Source organism: Oncorhynchus masou, chromosome 28, assembly GCF_036934945.1.
Source record: "Oncorhynchus masou masou isolate Uvic2021 chromosome 28, UVic_Omas_1.1, whole genome shotgun sequence".
NCBI lineage: Eukaryota > Metazoa > Chordata > Actinopteri > Salmoniformes > Salmonidae > Oncorhynchus > Oncorhynchus masou.
In genome coordinates this window covers 68,495,701-68,522,874 of record NC_088239.1, presented here as the reverse complement: position 1 = coordinate 68,522,874, position 27,174 = coordinate 68,495,701, and the positions used below count along the sequence as shown (strand labels likewise).

At 41.5% G+C, this 27,174-nt stretch overlaps 1 protein-coding gene across 1 annotated transcript; it reads left to right on the top strand.

Moving 5' to 3' along the window:
• Positions 1-221: 221 nt before the first annotated feature.
• Positions 222-27,110, top strand: LOC135516911 (protein CutA homolog). Its single transcript, XM_064940979.1, has 6 exons — positions 222-326; positions 6,372-6,520; positions 17,742-17,801; positions 26,429-26,474; positions 26,588-26,637; positions 26,777-27,110. The coding sequence occupies exons 1-6, from the start codon at positions 222-224 to the stop codon at positions 26,877-26,879; spliced, it is 513 nt and encodes a 170-aa protein (XP_064797051.1). The 3' UTR covers positions 26,880-27,110.
• Positions 27,111-27,174: the final 64 nt, after the last annotated feature.

Genomic DNA, 27,174 nt, shown 5'->3' with positions numbered 1-27,174 from the left:
AGAAAAGTTCACCTTTGCAGATTTAGCACATTAAAAATAGACTATTATTCACAAGAAATGGGCAACGGACTATGAAGCGAGACCTTTATTGGTAAGGGTATAAGCGCATAGCTTCTTATAGATCCTCTCCACCCTCTACAGTTCAAGTTGAGCGCACAAGACGCCATCTGTTCTCTCCCTCTCAAACCCGGGCCTGACAGTCTGAATAACTCTTGGTCGGAATGACGTTTGTTGCTGGAAGTAAAATGGACTTCCTGTCCCCGCGATATCACAAGCAGTCCCTAGCTCAAACTCTCTGTCGTTTTGGATTGTTCGTGATCTGTATGGTAAGTTCATTATTTTTGTTGAATACAATTATAGAAATGTATCCAGATGGCAAATTAATAATGTTTTTGAATGCAGTTTTGTTGCAATAATTCACAAATGTCTATGTAACATCAGTTACCTATAACAATACAATAACTGGGGGAAAACCCCTCCCCAAATAGTCAAAGATTTATTTTATTAAAGTGAAATGCTTCTCTTGTACTAAACAATTATTGACAGATGTTTTTTGGGGGGAGTGGTCACTTTGTTACTTAGTCAAATGCCAATCACTCCATCTCATGCCATGCTGCTTGCAGAGAGACAGAGAGAGGCTGCAGCGACAGAGAGAGGATTATAAATTGGCCTCTGTCTGTTCCAACTAGCCATTCAGCTGTGGGAGCACAATAATAAGAGGATAGAGAACAGAGAGTCACCAAGATTAAGCCAGGACACAGCATTCTGATGGGACAGCAGGGATAATATCTGGCATTGTTCACTGACCAATGAATTACCATCAGGGACCATGTCCTGACTCCTTCCACAACTTGCCCTGAAGTGACCTCAACTCAGAGATGTGATTATAATAGGGGGGATTTTGCCCAATAGCCTAACAACTGAAGCAGGGTCAAAGGTAGGGTATCTGATCCTAGATCTGTCTTTTAAGGACAATTTGTTCTACCTGGAGTGATATGTGAAAGCATTACACTTGTTATGTGGCATAAGTGGCATGCCATCAATCAGTACATTGTTACTTTTAAGGCCTTCTATGAAAAGTGCCATTTTATCTATCCTCTCTTCTGGCTCGAAATGAAAACACATACATGCTTAGATCTCAATCTTGTTTTATGCTAACGGTCCCGAACATTGGAACCGAGCATGGAAAAAGCTCCTGTCATTACTCAGCCCCCTGGTCTTGGAATTCCCTAAAACCCCAGGACCTGGTGTCCCTGGAGGAGTTCAAAGGACACACAGATGAATAGGTTTTTGAGACGTGGTTGTTTGTAGTTGTCACCCTATGTCAAGAGTTTGTATTGCCTTATGTAAGGAAGCATGTTGTTATACTTCACACAAACATCCACTGTTTGTTTGCTGTTGTATTTGTGCTGTTGCCAGTGTCTTCTGTCTGTGTTGTCCATTTTGTTTGACATTGTTTGTTGTTGTTGTATTTGTGCTGTTGCCAGTGTCTTCTGTCTGTGTTGTCCATTTTGTTTGACATTGTTTGTTGTTGTTGTATTTGTGCTGTTGCCAGTGTCTTCTGTCTGTGTTGTCCATTTTGTTTGACATTGTTTGTTGTTGTTGTATTTGTGCTGTTGCCAGTGTCTTCTGTCTGTGTTGTCCATTTTGTTTGACATTGTTTGTTGCTGTTGTATTTGTGCTGTTACCAGTGTCTTCTGTCTGTGTTGTCCATTTTGTTTGACATTGTTTGTTTGTTGTTGTATTTGTGCTGTTGCCAGTGTCTTCTGTCTGTGTTGTCCATTTTGTTTGACATTGTTTGTTGCTGTTGTATTTGTGCTGTTGCCAGTGTCTTCTGTCTGTGTTGTCCATTTTGTTTGACATTGTTTGTTGCTGTTGTATTTGTGCTGTTGCCAGTGTCTTCTGTCTGTGTTGTCCATTTTGTTTGACATTGTTTGTTGCTGTTGTATTTGTGTCCAGTGTCTTCTGTCTGTGTTGTCCATTTTGTTTGACATTGTTTGTTGCTGTTGTATTTGTGCTGTTGCCAGTGTCTTCTGTCTGTGTTGTCCATTTTGTTTGACATTGTTTGTTGCTGTTGTATTTGTGCTGTTGCCAGTGTCTTCTGTCTGTGTTGTCCATTTTGTTTGACATTGTTTGTTGCTGTTGTATTTGTGCTGTTGCCAGTGTCTTCTGTCTGTGTTGTCCATTTTGTTTGACATTGTTTGTTGCTGTTGTATTTGTGCTGTTGCCAGTGTCTTCTGTCTGTGTTGTCCATTTTGTTTGACATTGTTTGTTGCTGTTGTATTTGTGCTGTTGCCAGTGTCTTCTGTCTGTGTTGTCCATTTTGTTTGACATTGTTTGTTGCTGTTGTATTTGTGCTGTTGCCAGTGTCTTCTGTCTGTGTTGTCCATTTTGTTTGACATTGTTTGTTGCTGTTGTATTTGTGCTGTTGCCAGTGTCTTCTGTCTGTGTTGTCCATTTTGTTTGACATTGTTTGTTGTGTGTTGTTTGTTTGCACTGTTTGTTTGCTGTTGTAGTGCTGTTGCCAGTGTCTTCTGTCTGTGTTGTCCATTTTGTTTGACATTGTTTGTTGCTGTTGTATTTGTGCTGTTGCCAGTGTCTTCTGTCTGTGTTGTCCATTTTGTTTGACATTGTTTGTTGCTGTTGTATTTGTGCTGTTGCCAGTGTCTTCTGTCTGTGTTGTCCATTTTGTTTGACATTGTTTGTTGCTGTTGTATTTGTGCTGTTGCCAGTGTCTTCTGTCTGTGTTGTCCATTTTGTTTGACATTGTTTGTTGCTGTTGTATTTGTGCTGTTGCCAGTGTCTTCTGTCTGTGTTGTCCATTTTGTTTGACATTGTTTGTTGCTGTTGTATTTGTGCTGTTGCCAGTGTCTTCTGTCTGTGTTGTCCATTTTGTTTGACATTGTTTGTTGCTGTTGTATTTGTGCTGTTGCCAGTGTCTTCTGTCTGTGTTGTCCATTTTGTTTGACACTGTTTGTTTGCTGTTGTATTTGTGCTGTTGCCAGTGTCTTCTGTCTGTGTTGTCCATTTTGTTTGACATTGTTTGTTGCTGTTGTATTTGTGCTGTTGCCAGTGTCTTCTGTCTGTGTTGTCCATTTTGTTTGACATTGTTTGTTGCTGTTGTATTTGTGCTGTTGCCAGTGTCTTCTGTCTGTGTTGTCCATTTTGTTTGACATTGTTTGTTGCTGTTGTATTTGTGCTGTTGCCAGTGTCTTCTGTCTGTGTTGTCCATTTTGTTTGACATTGTTTGTTGCTGTTGTATTTGTGCTGTTGCCAGTGTCTTCTGTCTGTCTTCTGTTTGTTGCTGTTGTTTTGTGCTGTTGCATTTCTGTTTGTTGTCCATTTTGTTTGACATTGTTTGTTGCTGTTGTATTTGTGCTGTTGCCAGTGTCTTCTGTCTGTGTTGTCCATTTTGTTTGACATTGTTTGTTGCTGTTGTATTTGTGCTGTTGCCAGTGTCTTCTGTCTGTGTTGTCCATTTTGTTTGACATTGTTTGTTGCTGTTGTATTTGTGCTGTTGCCAGTGTCTTCTGTCTGTGTTGTCCATTTTGTTTGACATTGTTTGTTGCTGTTGTATTTGTGCTGTTGCCAGTGTCTTCTGTCTGTGTTGTCCATTTTGTTTGACATTGTTTGTTGCTGTTGTATTTGTGCTGTTGCCAGTGTCTTCTGTCTGTGTTGTCCATTTTGTTTGACATTGTTTGTTGCTGTTGTATTTGTGCTGTTGCCAGTGTCTTCTGTCTGTGTTGTCCATTTTGTTTGACATTGTTTGTTGCTGTTGTATTTGTGCTGTTGCCAGTGTCTTCTGTCTGTGTTGTCCATTTTGTTTGACATTGTTTGTTGCTGTTGTATTTGTGCTGTTGCCAGTGTCTTCTGTCTGTGTTGTCCATTTTGTTTGACATTGTTTGTTGCTGTTGTATTTGTGCTGTTGCCAGTGTCTTCTGTCTGTGTTGTCCATTTTGTTTGACATTGTTTGTTGCTGTTGTATTTGTGCTGTTGCTGTCTTCTGTTGTCCATTTTGTTTGACATTGTTTGTTGCTGTTGTATTTGTGCTGTTGCCAGTGTCTTCTGTCTGTGTTGTCCATTTTGTTTGACATTGTTTGTTGCTGTTGTATTTGTTTGTTGCCAGTGTCTTCTGTCTGTTTGTCCATTTTGTTTGACATTGTTTGTTGCTGTTGTATTTGTGCTGTTGCCAGTGTCTTCTGTCTGTGTTGTCCATTTTGTTTGACATTGTTTGTTGCTGTTGTATTTGTGCTGTTGCCAGTGTCTTCTGTCTGTGTTGTCCATTTTGTTTGACATTGTTTGTTGCTGTTGTATTTGTGCTGTTGCCAGTGTCTTCTGTCTGTGTTGTCCATTTTGTTTGACGTTTGTTGCTGTTGTATTTGTGCTGTTGCCAGTGTCTTCTGTCTGTGTTGTCCATTTTGTTTGACATTGTTTGTTGCTGTTGTATTTGTGCTGTTGCCAGTGTCTTCTGTCTGTGTTGTCCATTTTGTTTGACATTGTTTGTTGCTGTTGTATTTGTGCTGTTGCCAGTGTCTTCTGTCTGTGTTGTCCATTTTGTTTGACATTGTTTGTTGCTGTTGTATTTGTGCTGTTGCCAGTGTCCTGTCTGTGTTGTCCATTTTGTTTGACATTGTTTGTTGTGTTGTATTTGTGCCATTTTGTCCATTTTGTTTGACATTGTTTGAGTGTCTTCTGTCTGTGTTTTTTGTTTGACATTGTTTGTTGCTGTTGTATTTGTGCTGTTGCCAGTGTCTTCTGTCTGTGTTGTCCATTTTGTTTGACATTGTTTGTTGCTGTTGTATTTGTGCTGTTGCCAGTGTCTTCTGTCTGTGTTGTCCATTTTGTTTGACATTGTTTGTTGCTGTTGTATTTGTGCTGTTGCCAGTGTCTTCTGTCTGTGTTGTCCATTTTGTTTGACATTGTTTGTTGCTGTTGTATTTGTGCTGTTGCCAGTGTCTTCTGTCTGTGTTGTCCATTTTGTTTGACATTGTTTGTTGCTGTTGTATTTGTGCTGTTGCCAGTGTCTTCTGTCTGTGTTGTCCATTTTGTTTGACATTGTTTGTTGCTGTTGTATTTGTGCTGTTGCCAGTGTCTTCTGTCTGTGTTGTCCATTTTGTTTGACATTGTTTGTTGCTGTTGTATTTGTGCTGTTGCCAGTGTCTTCTGTCTGTGTTGTCCATTTTGTTTGACATTGTTTGTTGCTGTTGTATTTGTGCTGTTGCCAGTGTCTTCTGTCTGTGTTGTCCATTTTGTTTGACATTGTTTGTTGCTGTTGTATTTGTGCTGTTGCCAGTGTCTTCTGTCTGTGTTGTCCATTTTGTTTGACATTGTTTGTTGCTGTTGTCTTCTGTCTGTGTTGTCCATTTTGTGCTGTTGCCAGTGTCTTCTGTCTGTGTTGTCCATTTTGTTTGACATTGTTTGTTGCTGTTGTATTTGTGCTGTTGCCAGTGTCTTCTGTCTGTGTCGTCCATTTTGTTTGACCATTTTGTTTGACATTGTTTGTTGCTGTTGTATTTGTGCTGTTGCCAGTGTCTTCTGTCTGTGTTGTCCATTTTGTTTGACATTGTTTGTTGCTGTTGTATTTGTGCTGTTGCCAGTGTCTTCTGTCTGTGTTGTCCATTTTGTTTGACATTGTTTGTTGCTGTTGTATTTGTGTTTGAGTGTCTTCTGTCTGTGTTGTCCATTTTGTTTGACATTGTTTGTTGCTGTTGTATTTGTGCTGTTGCCAGTGTCTTCTGTCTGTGTTGTCCATTTTGTTTGACATTGTTTGTTGCTGTTGTATTTGTGCTGTTGCCAGTGTCTTCTGTCTGTGTTGTCCATTTTGTTTGACATTGTTTGTTGTATTTGCTGTTGTATTTGTGCTGTTGTCCATTGTCATTCTGTCTGTGTGCTGTCCATTTTGTTTGACATTGTTTGTTGTTTGTTGTATTTGTGCTGTTGCCAGTGTCTTCTGTCTGTGTTGTCCATTTTGTTTGACATTGTTTGTTGTTGTTGTATTTGTGCTGTTGCCAGTGTCTTCTGTCTGTGTTGTCCATTTTGTTTGACACTGTTTGTTGCTGTTGTATTTGTGCTGTTGCCAGTGTCTTCTGTCTGTGTTGTCCATTTTGTTTGACACTGTTTGTTGCTGTTGTATTTGTGCTGTTGCCAGTGTCTTCTGTCTGTGTTGTCCATTTTGTTTGACATTGTTTGTTGTTGTTTTTGTCCCCCGTCCCCACAGGAGGCCGTTTGCCTCTTTTCAGGCTGACATTGCAAATAAGAATTTGTTCTTAATTGACTTGCCGGGTTAAATAAAGGTTAAATACAAAAATTCTGATCACAAGGTGGGTGGGAAATGAATTATGTTGCTGTTCCTCCTTCTCCCTCTTCTCCAGGGAATGGTGTTGACCATGTCTATGTATCCCATGCTGAGGTTCCTGGGTGGAAAGCTCCATTCTTCCTTTACAGGGAGCTATCTACCTGGACACCACTCTGTTCTCCTCGTCAACTGCCCCAACGAACAGACAGCCAAGGACATCGGCCGGTAGGCTACAGTCCAGCCTACCACTATCACACTGTAACTAAACAATACTACCCCACCACACACAAACTACACACAGTGGTGAAATGCTTCTAGGTCAATCAATGTGATGGTTGTGTTTACCTAACAACATCATGCACCCAAACAAAATGAGGGGAAAACCCTTGAATGCAACTTCGACTGTGTGAAACAGGATCACTCAAACACTGTCATTTTTTGATGAGGTAGAGATAGGGTTAGAGCATTTTCTGAGAATGAGCTAGGTTGAAGATAACAGAGGTTAAAACAAGAAGATTCTAATATCCCATAATGCATTGCATAAATGAGGAAGAATTCTCAACAATGGGACCAGCGATGCTAGTTGGTGCTGGTTCCATGAATCTGTTTATTTTCAAAAGCTTCCTCGTGGAATTATTAGCTTGTCCTAACCTGGGAACCTTCAACCTAGATATTGAGTTAGTGGTTAGAGAGGCTGAGCAGCACGGCAGTGTTGAATAACTATTTTAGGACAGAATCATTTAGATGGGAGGAAAATTATGTTTCGTCTGTGTGTGTCTCACTAAATGTGTGTCTCACTAAATAATATAATAAATTAATAAAAATTACTACTTATTTATTCATTATTACAGTCCAACGAAATGCTTCCTTGCAGGTTCCTTCTCAAAAAAGCAACAACAATAATAAATTATAAAAGACAAGAATATAAAGTAAATGGCTCAATAGAATATAATAAACATTTTAGCATAAGTATACAGCTATTATTTTAATTCAACCCAGGATTCAACAACAAAAAAACAACATATTTACAGTACATAGTGGGAATGAAAAGTATGTGAACCCTTTCGAATTACCTGGATATCTGCATAAATTGGTCATAACATTTTATCTGATCTTCATCTAAGTCACAACAATAGACAAACACAGTCTGCTTAAACTAATAACACACAAACAATTATAATTGTACATGTCTTTATTGAACACAACATGTAAACATTCACAGTGCAGGTTGGAAAAGTATGTGAACCCTTGGATTTAAAAACATGTTGACCCTCCTTTGGCAGCAATAACCTCAACCAAACGTTTTCTGTAGTTGCGGATCAGACCTGCACAACGGTGAGGAGCAATTTTTGATCAATCCTCTATACAAAACTATTTCAGTTCCACAATATTCTTGGGATGCCTGCCTGGTGTGAACTGCTCTCTTGAGGTCATGCCACAGCATCTCAATTGGGTTGAGGTCAGGACTGACTGGGCGACTCCAGAAGGCGCATTTTCTTCTGTTCAAGCCATTCTGTTGTTAATTTACTTCTAAGTTGTTGTCCTGTTGCATCACCTAACTTCCATTCTTCAGAAATTTGAATTAATTTAGTCCTATTCTTTAACCTTGAGTTTTGGTTGAGATAGAGATGCAAATCCAACATATCCACTATTCATTTGTAGACAAACTGAAATTAATATAACATTTATAGATATATATTTAAAGCTGCAATACGTAACTTTCTGGGCGACCCGATCAAATTCACACAAAAATGTTTAGATCTGTCATTCTCATTGAAAGCAAATCTAACAAAGCGGTAGATCTATTCAATGTGTGATTATTCTTTGTGTCCCTTTCTTAAGTTGAGTTTATTTGCATCTTTTACTTTTGATTTTGTACACCAGCTTCAAACAGCTGAAAATGCTATATATATATTTAAAAATATATATATTTCACAGTGGGATAGATGGTACAATGATTCTCTACACTATGCTTGCTTGTTTTGACACATAAACTGAACATTTCGAATTTTAGCAATCAGGAAATGGCGGAGCGATTCCTGCATAGTGCACCTTTAAAACTTTCAGAGTGAGAGTATCAGAACAACAATTTTTCTCAAGGAGACATTCTCAGCTAAGCTACAACATCATTTCTGACTCATTCTGCCACTCACCAGATACTTATTAAAAAGAGGTAATCTCTCTTTAACAATTATACCATTTCAGAGGAAAGAAATAAGGAAATGGTCAAATGTGAGGGCAGTGAGACACTTTCTGCAGAAGTGAAATTAGTTCAAATATATTTTTAACATTACCAGATTGAAACAAACCTTCCATATTTGGCTAGACTGTGGAAAATAAATGTAATTGTCAAATTGTTGAGAATACAGTATGTGGGCTTCATTAAAAAAATCTGAATAACCTAGGTCACACATTAAATCAAAGCAAATGTATTGATATAGCCCTTCGTACATCCGCTGATATCTCAAAGTGCTGTACAGAAATCCAGCCTCAAACAACAAACAGCAAGCAATGCAGGTGTTGAAGCACGTTGGCTAGGAAAAACTCCCTAGAAAGGCCAAAAACCTAGGAAGAAACCTAGAGAGGAACCAGGCTATGAGGGGTGGCCTGTCCTCTTCTGGCTGTGGAGATTACAACAGAACATGGCCAAGATGTTCAAATGTTCATAAATGACCAGCGTGGTCAAATAATAGGTCTGGGATAGGTAGCACACCCGGTGAACAGGTCAGGATTCCATAGCCGCAGGCAGAACAGTTGAAAGTGGAGCAGAAGCAGTTTGGTACACATTCGGTGGATAGAGAGACGTTTATTATGTTCAACATAGGAGGGCCAAGCACATGCAGCAGCTCTTTCAGTAGTTTAGTTGTAATAGGGTCCAGTATGCAGCTTGAAGGTTTAGAGGCCATGATTATTTTCATCATTGTGTCAAGAGATATAGTACTAAAACACTTGAGTGTTATGTTGCACTGATATGTCAACAGGAAATGCTCAACTGAATTGCTATGTAAATACATCTCTCTCGCCGCAGTAGTTTGATTTGATTTTCTTATTATTTAACTTAAAAAATATGTTATGTTAAAACATATACAATTCAACTGCAGTGAAGCCGCTCAACATTACATTCAGTCGTCTAACAGACTCCCATCCAGAATGACCCACAGAAGAAACCAGGGTCAACGTCCAGCTCAAGGGCACGTCAACAGATCTCCAACAAGGTCAAAAAAAGGGGACCTGAACCAGTGACTTATCAGCCACCAACCCAAGCTCCCAACCCCCAGGCGACCAGCCCTCTAAAATCCCCCCCAAAGTTTCCTGAGAGCTGCCCCTCAACCATCCGAGACCCCCCCCAGTCCCAACCCTCGAGATAAAGAAAAGTCATAATAGAATAGAATAAAATCATTCCAATCCCTACCCTCCACGCACCCATCCCCCTGTCCCCCAATGCACAAACAACCATCAAAAGGAACAAAAGAGAAAAAAAGAAACTAACAAACACAAACATCAAGTACAACAAAAATCCTAACAGCATGGCACCCTGAATACTTTTGAGTGCATGTATGGCACTATTTACATACAGTGGGGCAAAAAAGTATTTAGTCAGCCACCAATTGTGCAAGTTATCCCACTTAAAAGGATGAGAGAGGCCTGTAATTTTCATCATAGGTACACTTCAACTATGACAGACAAAATTCGTTTTTTTTTTAAATCACATTGTAGGATTTAATGTATTTAATCTAACTGAATCTATTTGCAAATTATGGTGTAAAATAAGTATTTGTTCAATAACAAAAGTTTCTCAATACTTTGTTATATACCCTTTGTTGGCAATGACAGAGGTCAAACGTTTTCTGTAAGTCTATACAAGGTTTTCACACACTGTTGCTGGTATTTTGGCCCATTCCTCCATGCAGATCTCCTCTAGAGAAGTGGCGTTTTGGGGCTGTTGCTGGGCAACACGGACTTTCAACTCCCTCCAAAGATTTTCTATTTAGTTGAGATCTGGAGACTGGCTAGGCCACTCCAGGACCTTGAAATGCTTCTTATGAAGCCACTCCTTCGTTGCCCGGGCGGTGTGTTTGGGATCATTGTCATGCTGAAAGACCCAGCCACGTTTCATCTTCAATGCCCTTGCTGATGGTAGGCTTTGTTACTTTGGTGCCAGCTCTCTGCAGGTCATTCACTAGGTCCCCCCGTGTGGTTCTGGGATTTTTGCTCACCGTTCTTGTGATCATTTTGACCCCACGGGGTGAGATCTTGCGTGGAGCCCCAGATCGAGGGATTATCAGTGGTCTTGTATGTCTTTCATTTCCTAATAATTGCTCCCACAGTTGATTTCTTCAAACCAAGCTGCTTATCTATTGCAGATTCAGTCTTCCCAGCCTGGTACAGGTCTACAATTTTATTTCTGGTGTCCTTTGACAGCTCTTTGGTCTTGGCCATAGAGGTGTTTGGAGTGTGACTGTCAGGTAACGAGTGGAGGACAGAGGAGCCTCTTAAGGAAGAAGTTACAAGTCTGTGAGAGCCAGAAATCATGCTTGTTTGTAGGTGACCAAATACTTATTTTCCACCATAATTTGCAAATAAATTCATTAAAAATCCTACAATGTGATTTTCTTGATCTTTCCCCCCTCATTTTGTCTGTTATAGTTGAAGTGTACCTATGATGAAAATTACAGGCCTATCTTTTTAAGTGGGAGAACTTGCACAATTGGTGGCTGACTACATACCTTTTTCCCCCACTGTATATGTGTGTGTGTGTGTGTCCGTGTATGTGCACGTGTGTGCGTTTGAATGTGAGTGTGTGTATATACATGTGTACACGCGTACAAACACCTGGTGGCATCAGCCTCAGGTAAACAGGCATTAGGTGAAACAACATTGCCCCTATTCTTTACATTTTTGCCTGAGATGGAGATGTGAATCCAACATATTTGTAGACAAGCTGGAAATAAAGCCAGACTAAGTCAGTGGCACAGATGGAACTATCCAAGCAGAAGGTACATCTCCTTCAAATGTTGATATTTGGTTGCATTGACAATAAAAACAGAATTTAATATAACTCTTGCAATAGACTAAATTTGAATAAAAAAATGTTGACGTAAATAGATGATCTTTTTCAGGTCATTGAGAAGTCATTAAAAATAGATGCCCCTTAAAGGAACTGTTTTCGGAAAGTAGGCATGTGTCACACGTTAATACTTCTCAGCAGAGCCATTTGAACGTATACTTCATTTTTGGGCAGGAATGCCTACTGGAACATGTGAACTTTCATATACCTTAATAACAAACTTCTATGCCATCTGTAAATACGAATAAAACTGTTAAATTATGAGTCTAGTTGATTTAGCCACGGAAAGAGACAGGAACCTTCCTGCAAGCTGATTGGCTGAGATAATGGATTGGCTGGACATGTCGAGAGATGAGTTCATATTGGTCTGCCATGTAGCATGCTTATGTCTATAACATGAGCTGTTCAGCATGTGTTGGTAATCCTTTCCTGGTTGGTTAGCTATCTGCAGATTCAGGGTAGTAATGTTATGAGTTGGGATTATGGTTCATTGTTTAGCTAGCTAGCTACATGTCCAAACAAAAGACTCCACTATGCAAGTAACCATTTCACTACACCTTATGTATCCTGTGCATGTAAACAAATACACTTTGATTTGATTTTATATAGTATGTGTTTACGAGAGATGATAATGTGAAGAACATCACAACAAAGTCAAATTAGTATATAATGTTAGGCCAGTGAGTCATTGTCCAAGTTCTAATATTCTCAGGTAGAATGCCCTGCTTTTATTTTGTCACACTCACAACCATAAGCAATTTTCTGTAATTGGCTCGCCATTAACTTGTAAATAATGATCTTGTTGTAAGCTAATTTTCCTGTAATAATGAAGACAAATGAGCAAAAGTGAAGATGTTGTCAGCTACAGGATATGATCATTATTTGAATTGGCTAGCCAGTTTGCTTAACATTAGCTATCTAGCCAACAAGCTTGAAACTAACCAAAACATTGTTAAGAAAGTTACTTTTAGTTGTCTGGTTTGCTAGATTGACATATACTAAATTAATTTTTAAACAGGTGGGTTTATTGGTGTTAAAATACACTAGATAAGCTATTTTGGACCACCAAGTTGCTGATGTCATGCAGCCTGTAGTTTGTGTTTGCACTTTTTTATAATGACAACGACGTTAACAAAGTTTGATTTTGGAAGACAATATACTATTCATGATGTCACTGCGACAACTGTCGATAAACGTAGTATAAACCAGCCTTTAGTCTTGAAACTTTGGTTGTTTAGTAAATGACCTCACGTGAATCGTTAAAGAGATGGGTGGGTTGGGGCTAAGGTTCAAGAAGATGTGAAAGACGCTGAATGGGTGTAAACAAAGAAGAGTGCTCCAGTAGGTTTACCAAAACATTCAAGGGCCATTTTCTCAAAGGTGAGGTGACAAGTTTATCAACTTTAAAAGCAGAATTACTTTCTCATTGTCCCTTAACTGTACTGTATGACATACAATTTTCTAGCTCTGAGTATCTACTTTTATCCAATGTAAAGAAAAAAACACACAGGCGATTCCAGGATGCTGTCCTTCAAGGCAGAGTTACAAAGAAAAAGCCATATCTCAGACTGGCAAATAAAATACAAATATTACGATGGGCAAAAGAACACAGACACTGGACAGAGAAATGGCTTTTTCTTTGCAACTGCCTGGAAGACCAGCATCCTGGAGACACCTCTTCACTGTTGACATTGAGAATGGTGTTGTGCGGGTACTATTTATTGAATCTGCCAGTTGAAGCTTGATTAGGTCTTCATCAGCGCTTGTGAATTCCATCATTTTTGTTCCCTTCCATACCCACACCATTGTCAGGAAGCAGAGTTAAGATTTGATTCCTTTTCCCTCCAATGACTGTCTGATCGGAATGTATTTCTTGCGTTGTTTTTCATAAGCCTAGCAGACAGGTCCTGGACGAGTTGAATGGACTGGCCGTGGATTTTGATCTGCTTTCCCCCCTGTGCATTCAGAATGTTGGTTAGATGTCTGAGATATGGCTTTTTCTTTGCAACTCTGCCTAGAAGGCCAGCAGGAGTCGCCTCTTCACTGTTGACGTTGAGACTGGTGTTTTGCGGGTACTATTTAATGAAGCTGCCAGTTGAGGACTTGTGAGATATCTGTTTCTCAAACTAGACACTTTAATGTACTTGTCCTCTTGCTCAATTGTGCAACAGGCCTACCACTCCTCTGTCCATTCTGCTTAGAGCCAGTTTGCGCTGTTCTGTGAAGGTGAGTAGTATACAGCGTTATACGAGATCTTCAGTTTTTTGTCAATTTCTCACAGAGAATAGACTTAATTTCTCAGAACAAGAATAGACTGAAGAAGAAAGATTTTGTTTCAGAAGAAAGACTTTGTTTCTGGCCATTTTGAGCCTGTAATCGAACTCACAAATGCTGATGCTCCAGATACTCAACTAGTCTAAAGGCCCGTTTTATTGCTTCTTTAATTAGAATAACAGTTTACAGCTGTGCTAACATAATTACAAAATGGTTTTCTAATGACCAATTTGACCTTTAAAATGATCAACTTGGATTAGCTAACACAACGTGGCACTGGAACACAGAAGGGATGATTGCTGATAATGGGCCTCTGTACGCCTATGTAGATATTCTGTTTCCAGCTACAACAGTCATTTATAGTACATCATTTAACAATGTATTTCTGATCAATTTGATGTTATTTTAATGGACAAAACAAGGACATTTCAAAGTGACCCCAAACTTTTGAACGGTAGTTTACATGTACATTTGACATACACTTAGGTTGGAGTCATTAAAACTCATTTTTCAACCACTCCACAAATTTCTTGTTAATTAACAAACTATAGTTTTGGCAAGTCGGTTAGGACATCTACTTTGTGCATGAACACAAGTCATTTTTCCAACAATTGTTCACCGACAGATTATTTCACTTATAATTCACTGTATCACAATTCCAGTGGGTCAGAAGTTTACATACACTAAGATGACTGTGCCTTTCAACAGCTTGGAAAATGCCCAAAAATTATGTCATGGCTTTAGAAGCTTGACATAATTTCAGCCGATTGGAGGTGTACCTGTGGATGTATTTCAAGGCCTACCTTCAAACTCAGTACCTCTTTGCTTGACATCATGGGAAAATCAAAATAAATCAACCAAGACCTCAGAAAAACAATTGTAAACCTCCACAAGTCTGGTTCATCCTTGGGAGCAATTTCCAAACGCCAGAAGGTACCACGTTCATCTGTACAAACAATAGTACGCAACACCATGGGACCACGCAGTCGTCATACTGCTCAGGAAGGAGACACATTCTGTCTCCTAGAGATTAACGTACTTTGGTGCGAAAAGTGCAAATCAATACCAGAATAACAGCAAAGGACCTTGTGAAGATGCAGGAGGAAACAGGTACAAAAGTAGCTATATCCACAGTAAAACAAGTACTGTCGACATAACCTGAAAGGCCACCCAGCAAGGAAGAAGCCACTGCTCCAAAACACCATAAAAAAAGCCAGACTATAGTTTGCAACTGCACATGGGGAAAAAGATCGTACTTTTTGGAGAAATGTCCTCTGGTCTGATGAAACACAAATAGAATTGTTTGGCCATAATGACCATCATTATGTTTGGAGGAAAAATGGGGAGGCTTGCAAGCGGAAGAACACCATCCCAACCGTGAAGCCCAGGGGTGGCAGCATCATGTTGTGGGGGTGCTTTGCTGCAGGAGGGACTGGTGCACTTCACAAAATAGATGGCAACATGAGGGAGGAACATTATGTGAGTATATTGAAGCAACATCTCAAGATATCAGTCAGTAAGTTAAAGCTTGGTCGCAAATGGACAATGACCCAAAGCATACTTCCAAAGTTGTGGCAAATGGCTTAAGGACAATTATTGGAGTGGCCATTACAAAGCCCTGACCTCAATTCTATAGAACATTTGTGGGCAGAACTGAAAAAGCGTGTGCGAGCAAGGAGGCCTACAAACCTGATTCAGTTACATCAGCTCTGTCAGAAGGAATGGGCCAAAATTCACCCAACTTACTGTGGGAAGCTTGTGGAAGGCTACCCGACATGTTTGACCCACGTTAAACAATTTAAAGGCAATGCTACCAAATACTAATTAAGTGTATGTAAACTACTGACCCACTGGGAATGTGATGAAAGAAATAAAAGCTGAAATAAATCATTCTCCCTACTATTATTGACTTCACATTCTTAAAATAAAGTGGTGATCCTAACTGACCTAAACCAGGGCATTTTTACTCGGATTAAATGTCAGGAATTGTGAAAAACTGAGTATAAATGTACTTGCCAAAGGTAAACCTCCGACTTCAACTGGGTAGCCTTGTGGTTAGAGTGTTGGACTAGTAACCGGAAGGTTGCAAGTTCAATCCCCCGAGCTGACAAGGTACAAATCTGTCGTTCTGCCCCTGAACAGGCAGTTAACCCGCTGTTCCTAGGCCGTCATTGAAAATAAGAATTTGTTCTTCACTGACTTGCTAAATTAAAATTAAAAACTGTATGTATCTCCTTAATTATGGCTGCAATCCTGCTAACGGGATCGATATGACGACTACCAGTGAAAATAGAGGGCGCCAAATTCAAACCACAGAAATCTCATAATTACAATTCCTAAAACATACATGTGTCTTATATAATTTTAAGGGTAATCTTGTTGTTAATCCCACCAAAGTGTCCCATTTTAAATATGTTTTTCAGCAAAAGCACTACAAACAATTATGCTCGGTCTCCACCAAACCACAATAAGCACAGCCATTTTCCAGCGAAATATAGCATTCACAAAAAGCAGAAATAGAGATAAAATTAATCACTAACCTTGAATTATCTTCATCAGATGACACTCATAGGACTTCATGTTCCACAATACATGCATGTTTTGTTTGATAAATTCATATTTATATTTAAAAAAATCGGAGTTTACATTGGCGTATTAGATTCACTAGTTCCAAAAACATCAAGTGATTTTGTATAGCCACGTCATTTCAACAGAAATACTCGAGATCCTGAGGCCCACGGTCATGCCATTCATCCATTCATCCATTCATCCGCCGGCATCACTTCCTGTTTCAGCATGATAATGCATGGCCCAATGTCACAAGGATCCGTACAGAAATCCTGGAAGCTGAAAATGTCCAAGTTTTTCCATGGTCTGCATACTCATCAGACATGTCACCCATTAAGCGTGTTTGGGATGCTCTGGATCGACATGTACGGCACCGTGTTCCAGTTTCTGCCAATATCCAGCAACTTCGCACAGCCATTGAAGAGGAGTGGGACAACATTCCACAGGGCACAATCGACAGCCTGATCAACTCTATGAGAAGGAGATATGTCGTGCTGCATGAAGAAAATTGTGGTCACACCAGACACTGAAAGGTTCTCATCCACACCCCTACTTTTTTTAAGGTATCTTTGACCAAGATATGTATATGTGTATTCCCAGTCATGTGAAATGTATAGAATAGAGCCTGATGCATTTATTTCACTTGACTGATTTCCTTATATGAACTGTAAGTCAGTAAAATATTTGAAATTGTTGGATGTTGTTCAGTGTATATTATGAAGTTATTATTTAAGAGCATTGGCGATAAATCACAATTATAAAAAACAAATTGAGCAAGCTAACTAGCAGATTTACATCAATATGAATGATCAATTGATAACTCACCATCTTTTCCCGATTGTCACGTTCTGACCTTAGTTCTGTTACTATGTCTTTGTTTTAGAATGGTCAGGGCGTGAGTAGGGTGGGTTGTCTATGTTCCTTTTTCTATGTTTTGTGATTTCTGTTTTTGGTCTGGTATGGATCTCAATCAGAGGCAGCTGTCAATCGTTGTCCCTGATTGTAGCCTGGTTTCACTTTTGAGTTGTGGGTGATTTATTTTCCGTGTCAGTTTCCACACGGAACTGTTTCGGTTTTGTTTTTTCACATTGTTGTTTACTGTGTTCAGTTTTCTTATTAAAAACCAAGATGAACACTTACCACACTGTGTATTCGTCCGATGCTTGCTACTCCTCTTCAGGAGAGGAAGAGGAAAGCCGTTACACCGATGTCAATCATGTCTTTCGGAGGCACTGTAACTAGCTTGCTTACAATTTGTGATGAGTGAGTGTGCTGTTGCAGAATTAAAAAGGCCTATTCTCAAAAATGGTAACATTTTTGCTACAGAAGCAGTTGTTGGTATGCTGTGAATTTCGAGATATTCATTTGTACAGTTTCAGCATGTGTCCCCTGAAAGCTCTGAGTACGGCCCTGGGCCATATACTAAATAGGCCAAATATTCTTTATAATAACAACACATCTGCAAAATAACTGAATGATAAAATAATTGTTGCTGTCTCTCTCCTCTCCTCCCTTTCGTCTTCTTCTCTCCAACAGAGCCATTATGGAGAGGAGGATGGCAGCATGCATCAATATTCTGCCCAGGACCTCCACCATGTAAGTACTGCCAGTGTCAGTCTGGTTCACACAAAGTTTTCAATTTTCGCAGATACTCTTATCCAGGGCGACTTACAGTAGTGACTACATACATTTTCCGTACTGGTTGCCCCTAGGGAAGCTAATCCTGGAATTACAAGCACCATTCTCTACCAACTGACTCACACACACACACACACACACACACACACACACACACACACACACACACACACACACACACACACACACACACACACACACACACACACACACACACACAACCTTAACCCTAAACCTTAACCCTAAACCTAACCACTAACCCAGGGTTTTCCAAACTCGTTCCTCAGGACCAAAAAGGGGAAACGCTGCACTTACCCTGTTACCCTAACCCTAACCCCTAACCTTTTTTCTCTAAGCTAAACTGTAACCCAAAATGTTACCCTAACCCAAACCCCTTACATTTACTGTAACCCAAACTGTAACACTAACTGTAACCCTCACCCTAACCCTTACCTTTACTCTAACCCAAACTGTAACACTAACCCTAAACCTAAAACCTTACCTTTACCCGAACCCAAACTGTTACCCTAACCCTAACACTAACCCCTTACCTTTACTCTAACCCAAACTGTAACCCAAACTGTTACCCTAACCTTTACTCTAAGCCAAACTGTAACCCAAACTGTTACTCTAACCCTAACCCCTAACTTTTACTCTAAGCCAAACTGTAACCCAAACTGTTACCCTAACCCTAACCCCTATCCTTTACTCTAAGCCAAACTGTAACCCAAACTGTTACCCTAACCCAAACCCCTTACATTTACTGTAACCCAAACTGTAACCCTCACCCTAACCCTTACCTTTACTCTAACCCAAACAGTAACACTAACCCTAAACCTAAACCCTTACCTTTACCCGAACCCAAACTGTTACCCTAACCCTAACACTAACCCCTTACCTTTACTCTAACCCAAACTGTAATCCAAACTGTTACCCTAACCCTAACCCCTAATCTTTACTCTAAGCCAAACTGTAACCCAAACTGTTACTCTAACCCTAACCCCTAACCTTTACTCTAAGCCAAACTGTAACCCAAACTGTTACCCTAACCCAAACCCCTTACATTTACTGTAACCCAAACTGTAACACTAACTGTAACCCTCACCCCAACCCTTACCTTTACTCTAACCCAAACTGTAACACTAACCCTAAACCTAACCCCTTACCTTTACTCTAGCCCAAACTGTAACCCAAACTGTAACCCTAACCCCTTACCTTTACTCTAACCCAAACTATAACCCTAACACTAACCCCTTACCTTTACTCTAACCCAAACTGTAACCCAAACTGTAACCCTAAACCTAACCCCTTACCTTTACTCTAACCCAAACTATAACACTAACCCTAAACCTAACCCCTTACCTTTACCCTAAACCTAACCCCTTACCTTTACCCTAACCCAAACTATAACCCTAACACTAACCCCTTACCTTTACTCTAACCCAAACTATAACCCTAACACTAACCCCTTACCTTTACTCTAACCCAAACTGTAACCCAAACTGTAACCCTAAACCTAACCCCTTACCTTTACTCTAACCCAAACTATAACACTAACCCTAAACCTAACCCCTTACCTTTACCCTAAACCTAACCCCTTACCTTTACCCTAACCCAAACTGTAACCCTAAACCTAACCCCTTACCTTTACCCTAACCCAAACTGTAACCCTAACACTAACCCCTTACCTTTACTCTAACCCAAACTGTAACACTAACTGTAAACCTAAACCTAAACCTAACCACTTACTGTTGCAGTTTGGGTTAGGGTAAAGGTAAGTAGGTTTAGGGTTAGTGTTACAGTTACAGTTTTAGGTTTAGGGTTAGAGTTACAGTTACTGTTAGTTTGGGTTAGAGTAAAGGTAACTGTTACCCAACCCCTTACCTTTACTCTAACCCAAACTGTAACCCTAACCCTAAACCTAGCCCCTTACCTTTACCCTAACTTAAACTGTAACCCTAAACCTAACCCCTTACCTTTACCCTAACTTAAACTGTAACCCTAACCCTAACCCCTGCTCGACTACAGCCCAGTCGATGAGAATGGGGGCATGCTCGGTCCTCCCTTTCCTGTAGTCCACAATCATCTCCTTAGTCTTAGTTACGTTGAGGGATAGGTTGATATTCTGGCACCACACGGCCAGGTCTCTGACCTCCTCCCTATAGGTTGTCTCATCATTGTCTGTGATCAGGCCTACCACTGTTGTGTCATCTGCAAACTTAATGATGGTGTTGGAGTCGTGCCTGGCCATGCAGTCATGGGTGAACAGGGAGTACAGGAGGGGACTGAGCACGCACCCCTGTGGAGCTCCAGTGTTGAGGATCAGCGTGGCAGATGTGTTGCTACCTACCTTTACTACCTGAGGGCGGCCCGTCAGGAAGTCCAGGATCCAATTGCAGAGGGAGGTGTTTAGTCCCAGGATCCTTAGCTTAGTGATGAGCTTTGAGGGTACTATGGTGTTGAACGCTGAGCTGTAGTCAATGAATATCATTCTCACATAAGTGTTCCTTTTGTCCAGGTGGGAAAGGGTAGTGTGGAGTGCTAAAGACGTCCAAGATGGCGTAGCAGTAAGACGTGTCGTGTCCCTTGTCCCGTGTATATTTCGTCTTTTTTCGTTTTTACATATTTTTTCTTCACATATCTTTTAAAACATTTTGCTAAACCTCAGCTTCCAAATACTTTCCTTCAACCCGCCTCACCCAACGTAGCCATTTTTCTTTTTTTCCTAAAGTATTTAGTATTTATATTTACTTCGGAACTGGAACCCCTCAACTGAAGCTAGCCAGCTAACTACCAGCTATGCTAGCTGTCTTCAGCTAACCGGTCATCAGCTAACCTTTAGCTCGGAAAGCTCTCGCCAGTTCGAACAACGCGACTCTAACCAGAGCATAACGGACCTATTTATTTTTTTATTTTTTATCCCCGGATTCCCGCCGCAAACGGAACATCTGGATCTTCACAACTAGTTATTTAGCTAAACCGCAACCCCGGACGATTACTGCTGGGCTACAATACCTACCACCGTAGCATACTCCTGGGCTACAATTACCCGGACTCACGACCGGTCTATCGATGTCACCGCATGAAGAGGAATAAACAGACTCACCCCATCGCGACGTCCCCCAAAGGCTAACTCTAGCCCTTGCTATCTCCTTGCTTGCTATTTCGGCCTGCTAACTGCTACCTTGTTTAGCCCCGGCCTACTAACTGATAGCTTGTTAGCACAGGCCTGCTAACCGTCTGAATCGCCTCGTCCCAAACACTCACTGGACCCATATTTACTCTCTTATCTCTTTCCGATTTTTAATTTGTTTATACCTTCCGGTAACCTGCCTCACCCAATGTGATACGGAATCGCTATTTTTAATTTTTAGAACACACTCAAGAACCTCCAGAAGCTAAATAGCTAACTAGCTACAAGCTATTTAGTCATTGTTAGTTTTTTTAACCTGGATAACACTCACTAATCCAGCTTCCCTGCCCCCTGGACACTGATCACTTGGCTACATAGCTGATGCACGCTGGACTGTCCATTAATCACGGTACCTCATTCTGCTCGTTTATGTTTTATCTGTCGGCCCCGTTGCCTAGTCAACGCCATTTTACCTGCTGTTGTTGTGCTAGCTGATTAGCTGTTGTTATCTTACCTACTGTTTTAGCTAGCTTTCCCAATTCAACACCTGTGATTACTGTATGCCTCGCTGTATGTCTCTCTCAAATGTCAATATGCCTTGTATACTGTTGTTCAGGTTAGTTATCATTGTTTTAGTTCACAATGGAGCGCCTAGTTCCACTCTTCATACCCCTGATATCTCCTTTGTCCCACCTCCCACACATGCGGTGACCTCACCCATTACAACTAGCATGTCCAGAGATACAACCTCTCTCATCATCACCAAGTGCCTGGGCTTACCTCCGCTGTACCCGCACCCCACCATACCCCTGTCTGCGCATTATGCCCTGAATATATTCTACCATGCCCAGAAACCTGCTCCTCTTATTCTCTGTCCCCAATGCTAGGCGACCAGTTTTGATAGCCTTTAGCCGCACCCTCATACTACTCCTTCTCTGTTCTGCGGGTGATGTGGAGGTAAACCCAGGCCCTGCATGTCCCCAGGCACCCTCATTTGTTGACTTCTGTGATCGAAAAAGCCTTGGTTTCATGCATGTCAACATCAGAAGCCTCCTCCCTAAGTTTGTTTTACTCACCGCTTTAGCACACTCTGCTAACCCTGATGTCCTTGCCGTGTCTGAGTCCTGGCTCAGGAAGGCCACCAAAAATTCGGAGATTTCCATACCCAACTATAACATCTTCCGTCAAGATAGAACTACCAAAGGGGGAGGAGTTGCAGTCTACTGCAGAGATAGCCTGCAAAGTAATGTCATACTTTCCAGGTCCATACCCAAACAGTTCGAACTACTAATTCTGAAAATTACTCTCTTCAGAAATAAGTCTCTCACTGTTGCCGCCTGCTACCGACCCTCCTCAGCTCCCAGCTGTGCCCTGGACACCATTTGTGAATTGATCGCCCCCCATCTAGCTTCAGAGTTTGTTCTTTTAGGAGACCTAAACTGGGATATGCTTAACACCCCGGCAGTCCTACAATCTAAGCTAGATGCCCTCAATCTCACACAAATCATCAAGGAACCCACCAGGTACAACCCTAACTCTGTAAACAAGGGCACCCTCATAGACGTCATCCGGACCAACTGGCCCTCCAGATACACCTCTGCTGTCTTCAACCAGGATCTCAGCGATCACTGCCTCATTGCCTGTATCCGCTACGGAGCCGCAGTCAAACGACCACCCCTCATCACTGTCAAACGCTCCCTAAAACATTTCTGTGAGCAGGCCTTCCTAATTGACCTGCCCAGGGTATCCTGGAAGGACATTGACCTCACCCCGTCAGTTGAGGATGCCTGGTCATTCTTTAAAAGTAACTTCCTCACCATTTTAGATAAGCATGCTCCGTTCAAAAAATGCAGAACCAAGAACAGATACAGCCCTTGGTTCACTCCAGACCTGACTGCCCTCGACCAGCACAAAAACATCCTGTGGCGGACTGCAATAGCATCAACTAGTCCCCGCGATATGCAACTGTTCAGGGCAGTCAGGAACCAATACACTCAGTCAGTCAGGAAAGCTAAGGCCAGCTTCTTCAGGCAGAAGTTTGCATCCTGTAGCTCCAACTCCAAAAAGTTCTGGGACACTGTGAAGTCCATGGAGAACAAGAGCACCTCCTCCCAGCTGCCCACTGCACTGAGGCTAGGTAACACGGTCACCACCGATAAATCCATGATTATCGAAAACTTCAACAAGCATTTCTCAACGGCTGGCCATGCCTTCCGCCTGGCTACTCCAACCTCGGCCAACAGCTCCGCCCCCACCGCAGCTTCTCGCCCAAGCCCTTCCAGGTTCTCCTTTACCCAAATCCAGATAGCAGATGTTCTGAAAGAGCTGCAAAACCTGGACCCGTACAAATCAGCTGGGCTTGACAATCTGGACCCTCTATTTCTGAAACTATCCGCCGCCATTGTCGCAACCCCTATTACCAGCCTGTTCAACCTCTCTTTCATATCGTCTGAGATCCCCAAGGATTGGAAAGCTGCTGCAGTCATCCCCCTCTTCAAAGGGGAGACACCCTGGACCCAAACTGTTACAGACCTATATCCATCCTGCCCTGCCTATCTAAGGTCTTCGAAAGCCAAGTCAACAAACAGGTCACTGACCATCTCGAATCCCACCGTACCTTCTCCGCTGTGCAATCTGGTTTCCGAGCCGGTCACGGGTGCACCTCAGCCACACTCAAGGTACTAAACGATATCATAACCGCCATCGGTAAAAGACAGTACTGTGCAGCCGTCTTCATCGACCTTGCCAAGGCTTTCGACTCTGTCAATCACCATATTGTTATCGGCAGACTTAGTAGCCTCGGTTTTTCGGATGACTGCCTTGCCTGGTTCACCAATTACTTTGCAGACAGAGTTCAGTGTGTCAAATCGGAGGGCATGCTGTCCGGTCCTCTGGCAGTCTCTATGGGGGTACCACAGGGTTCAATTCTCGGGCCGACTCTTTTCTCTGTATATATCAATGATGTTGCTCTTGCTGCGGGCGATTCCCTGATCCACCTCTACGCAGACGACACCATTCTATATACTTCCGTCCTGTCCTTGGATACTGTGCTATCTAACCTCCAAACAAGCTTCAATGCCATACAACACTCCTTCCGTGGCCTCCAACTGCTCTTAAACACTAGTAAAACCAAATGCATGCTTTTCAACTGATCGCTGCCTGCACCCGCATGCCCGACGAGCATCAGCACCCTGGATGGTTCTGACCTTGAATATGTGGACACCTATAAGTACCTAGGTGTCTGGCTAGACTGTAAACTCTCCTTCCAGACTCATATCAAACATCTCCAATCGAAAATCAAATCAAGAGTCGGCTTTCTATTCCGCAACAAAGCCTCCTTCACTCACGCCGCCAAACTTACCCTAGTAAAACTGACTATCATACCGATCCTCGACTTCGGCGATGTCATCTACAAAATTGCCTCCAACACTCTACTCAGCAAACTGGATGCAGTTTATCACAGTGCCATCCGTTTTGTCACTAAAGCACCTTATACCACCCACCACTGCGACTTTTATGCTCTAGTCGGCTGGCCCTCGCTACATATTCGTCGCCAGACCCACTGGCTCCAGGTCATCTACAAGTCCATGCTAGGTAAAGCTCCGCCTTATCTCAATTCACTGGTCACGATGGCAACACCCATCCGTAGCACGCGCTCCAGCAGGTGTATCTCACTGATCATCCCTAAAGCCAACACCTCATTTGGCCGCCTTTCGTTCCAGTACTCTGCTGCCTGTGACTGGAACGAATTGCAAAATCCCTGAAGTTGGAGACTTTTATCTCCCTCACCAACTTCAAACATGTGCTATCTGAGCAGCTAACCGATCGCTGCAACTGTACATAGTCTATTGGTAAATAGCCCACCCATTTTCACCTACCTCATCCCCACACTGTTTTTATTTATTTACTTTTCTGCTCTTTTGCACACCAGTATCTCTACCTGTACATGACCATCTGATCATTTATCATTCCAGTGCTAATCTGCAAATTTTAATTATTCGCCTACCTCCTCATGCCTTTTGCACACAATGTATATAGACTCGCCTTTTTTTGTACTGTGTTATTGACTTGTTAATTGTTTACTCCACGTGTAACTCTGTGTTGTCTGTTCACACTGCTAAGCTTTATCTTGGGCAGGTCGCAGTTGCAAATGAGAACTTGTTCTCAACTAGCCTACCTGGTTAAATAAAGGTGAAAAAAGAGATTGCATCATCTGAGGATCTGTTTGGGCGGTGTGCAAATTGGAGTGGGTCTAGGGTTTCTGGGATAATGGTGTTGATGTGAGGCATTACCAACCTTTCAAGCACTCCATGGCTATGGACGTGAGCGCTACAGGTCTGTAGTCATTTTGGCAGGTTGCCTTTGTGTTCTTGGGCACAGGGACTATGGTGGTCTGCTCGAAACAACAAATGTTCATTTTGTTCCATAAAGATATTTTTTATATCCAAATACCTCCGTTAGTTTGGTGCGTTATGCCCAGGAATCCACCGTAAAGAGCGGTCATAACAACGCAGACAAAAATTCCAAATTACACTGCTCAAAAAAATAATGGGAACACTTAAACAACACAATGTAACTCCAAGTCAATCACACTTCTGTGAAAACAAACTGTCCACTTTGGAAGCAACACTGATTGACAAAAAATTTCAACATGCTGTTGTGCAAATGGAATAGACAACAGGTGGAAATTATAGGCAATTAGCAAGACACCCCCAATAAAGAAGTGGTTCTGCAGGTGATAACTACAGACCACTTCTCAGTTCCTATGCTTCCTGGCTGATGTTTTGGTCACTTTTGAATGCTGGCAGTGCTTTCACTCTAGTGGTAGCATGAGATGGAGTCTACAACCCACACAAGTGGCTCATATAGTGCAGCTCATCCAGGATGGCACATCAATGCGAGCTGTGGCAAGAAGGTTTGCTGTGTCTGTAGCCTGTCTATCTAGGTGTAATAGGGTTAATGTGTTATGCTTGACCTGCTCATTTTCCCACCACAAAACACCAAAAAATGGTCAGAAAGAGTAAAACCAGCTCACCTGCTTTACACTATGATTTCACATAACAGTTCATATAGCAGGGTCAACCTTAAAATGAGGGCCATGTTTTTTTGTTGTTGTTTTTTATGAATCACATGAAATGAATAATAATCTTCAGAAATGACTGTCAAAGGAACAAAATAACTACAATGATGGTGTAAACTTGGATAAATGTTGGGGTTAAGTGAGTTAAAATCCTCCTAGAAGTCACAGAGGGACATGTCAAAATACTGCATTTTATTGAATGTTCCATGTGGTCTATATTAAAGGGCACATCATTTAATAAAACATGCGTTTAAAATTCAATATTTGCGCTCAATATCTACTTATAATGTCAAAGGCACTCGTTTCATTGAACAACCCATGTACAGTTTACTACTGTGAATGTCCCAAAGGGTTTTTATTTTTGTCCCATAGGTATTACTGGAAAGGGGAGATTCAAGATGCGACGGAAATTCTGATGGTAAAGTTATTTAGTATAGCTATGCTTTCATGTCTCTGGCCGGTCGTTCAGTATTACACTGGTTGTTGAAACCAACTTTCCAGAGTAATAGCTCGGATTTTTCTGCATTGTAGTTGGTGAAGACGAGGACCTCGAAGACCCAAAGGCTCATAGACTATGTCAAGTAAGTTACATTAGTTTTTTTATAGAAATTATCCCAAGCAGTTGGGTCTCGGGAAACAGAACTTCAGGTCTCAGGAAGGCAGTAGCAAAGCCAACTTAGGCACCTGCTACATAATGTATGTGTTGTTGCTCCTCCCCAGGTCTGTGCATCCCTATGAGACTCCAGAGGTGCTTAGTTTCCCTGTGGAGGACGGGAGCCTGCCCTATTTGAAGTGGGTGGATGAGGCTGTTCCTGACGACTGACCAATGAGGGAGAATATTCTCAATGACTTGTGATCTTATTGGACGTGAATCTCCAATCTATTGGTTTACTGGAGAGTAAGGCAACAGCGATTGGCTGGGAACCAGCAAGCTTTGGATTGGCTTGAGGGGTTCCAAGTTCAAACTCTTGCTTTTGAACTTGATCCACAGATGCTATATGTTTAGCTCTTCCCACCATGACATTGATATTGACTCCGTTGTTTTGGCTCTGTTTTATACAGGTTCTGTTGTTGCCATTGAAATTCCGAGCTTGACATGACCTCTAACTTTCAATGTC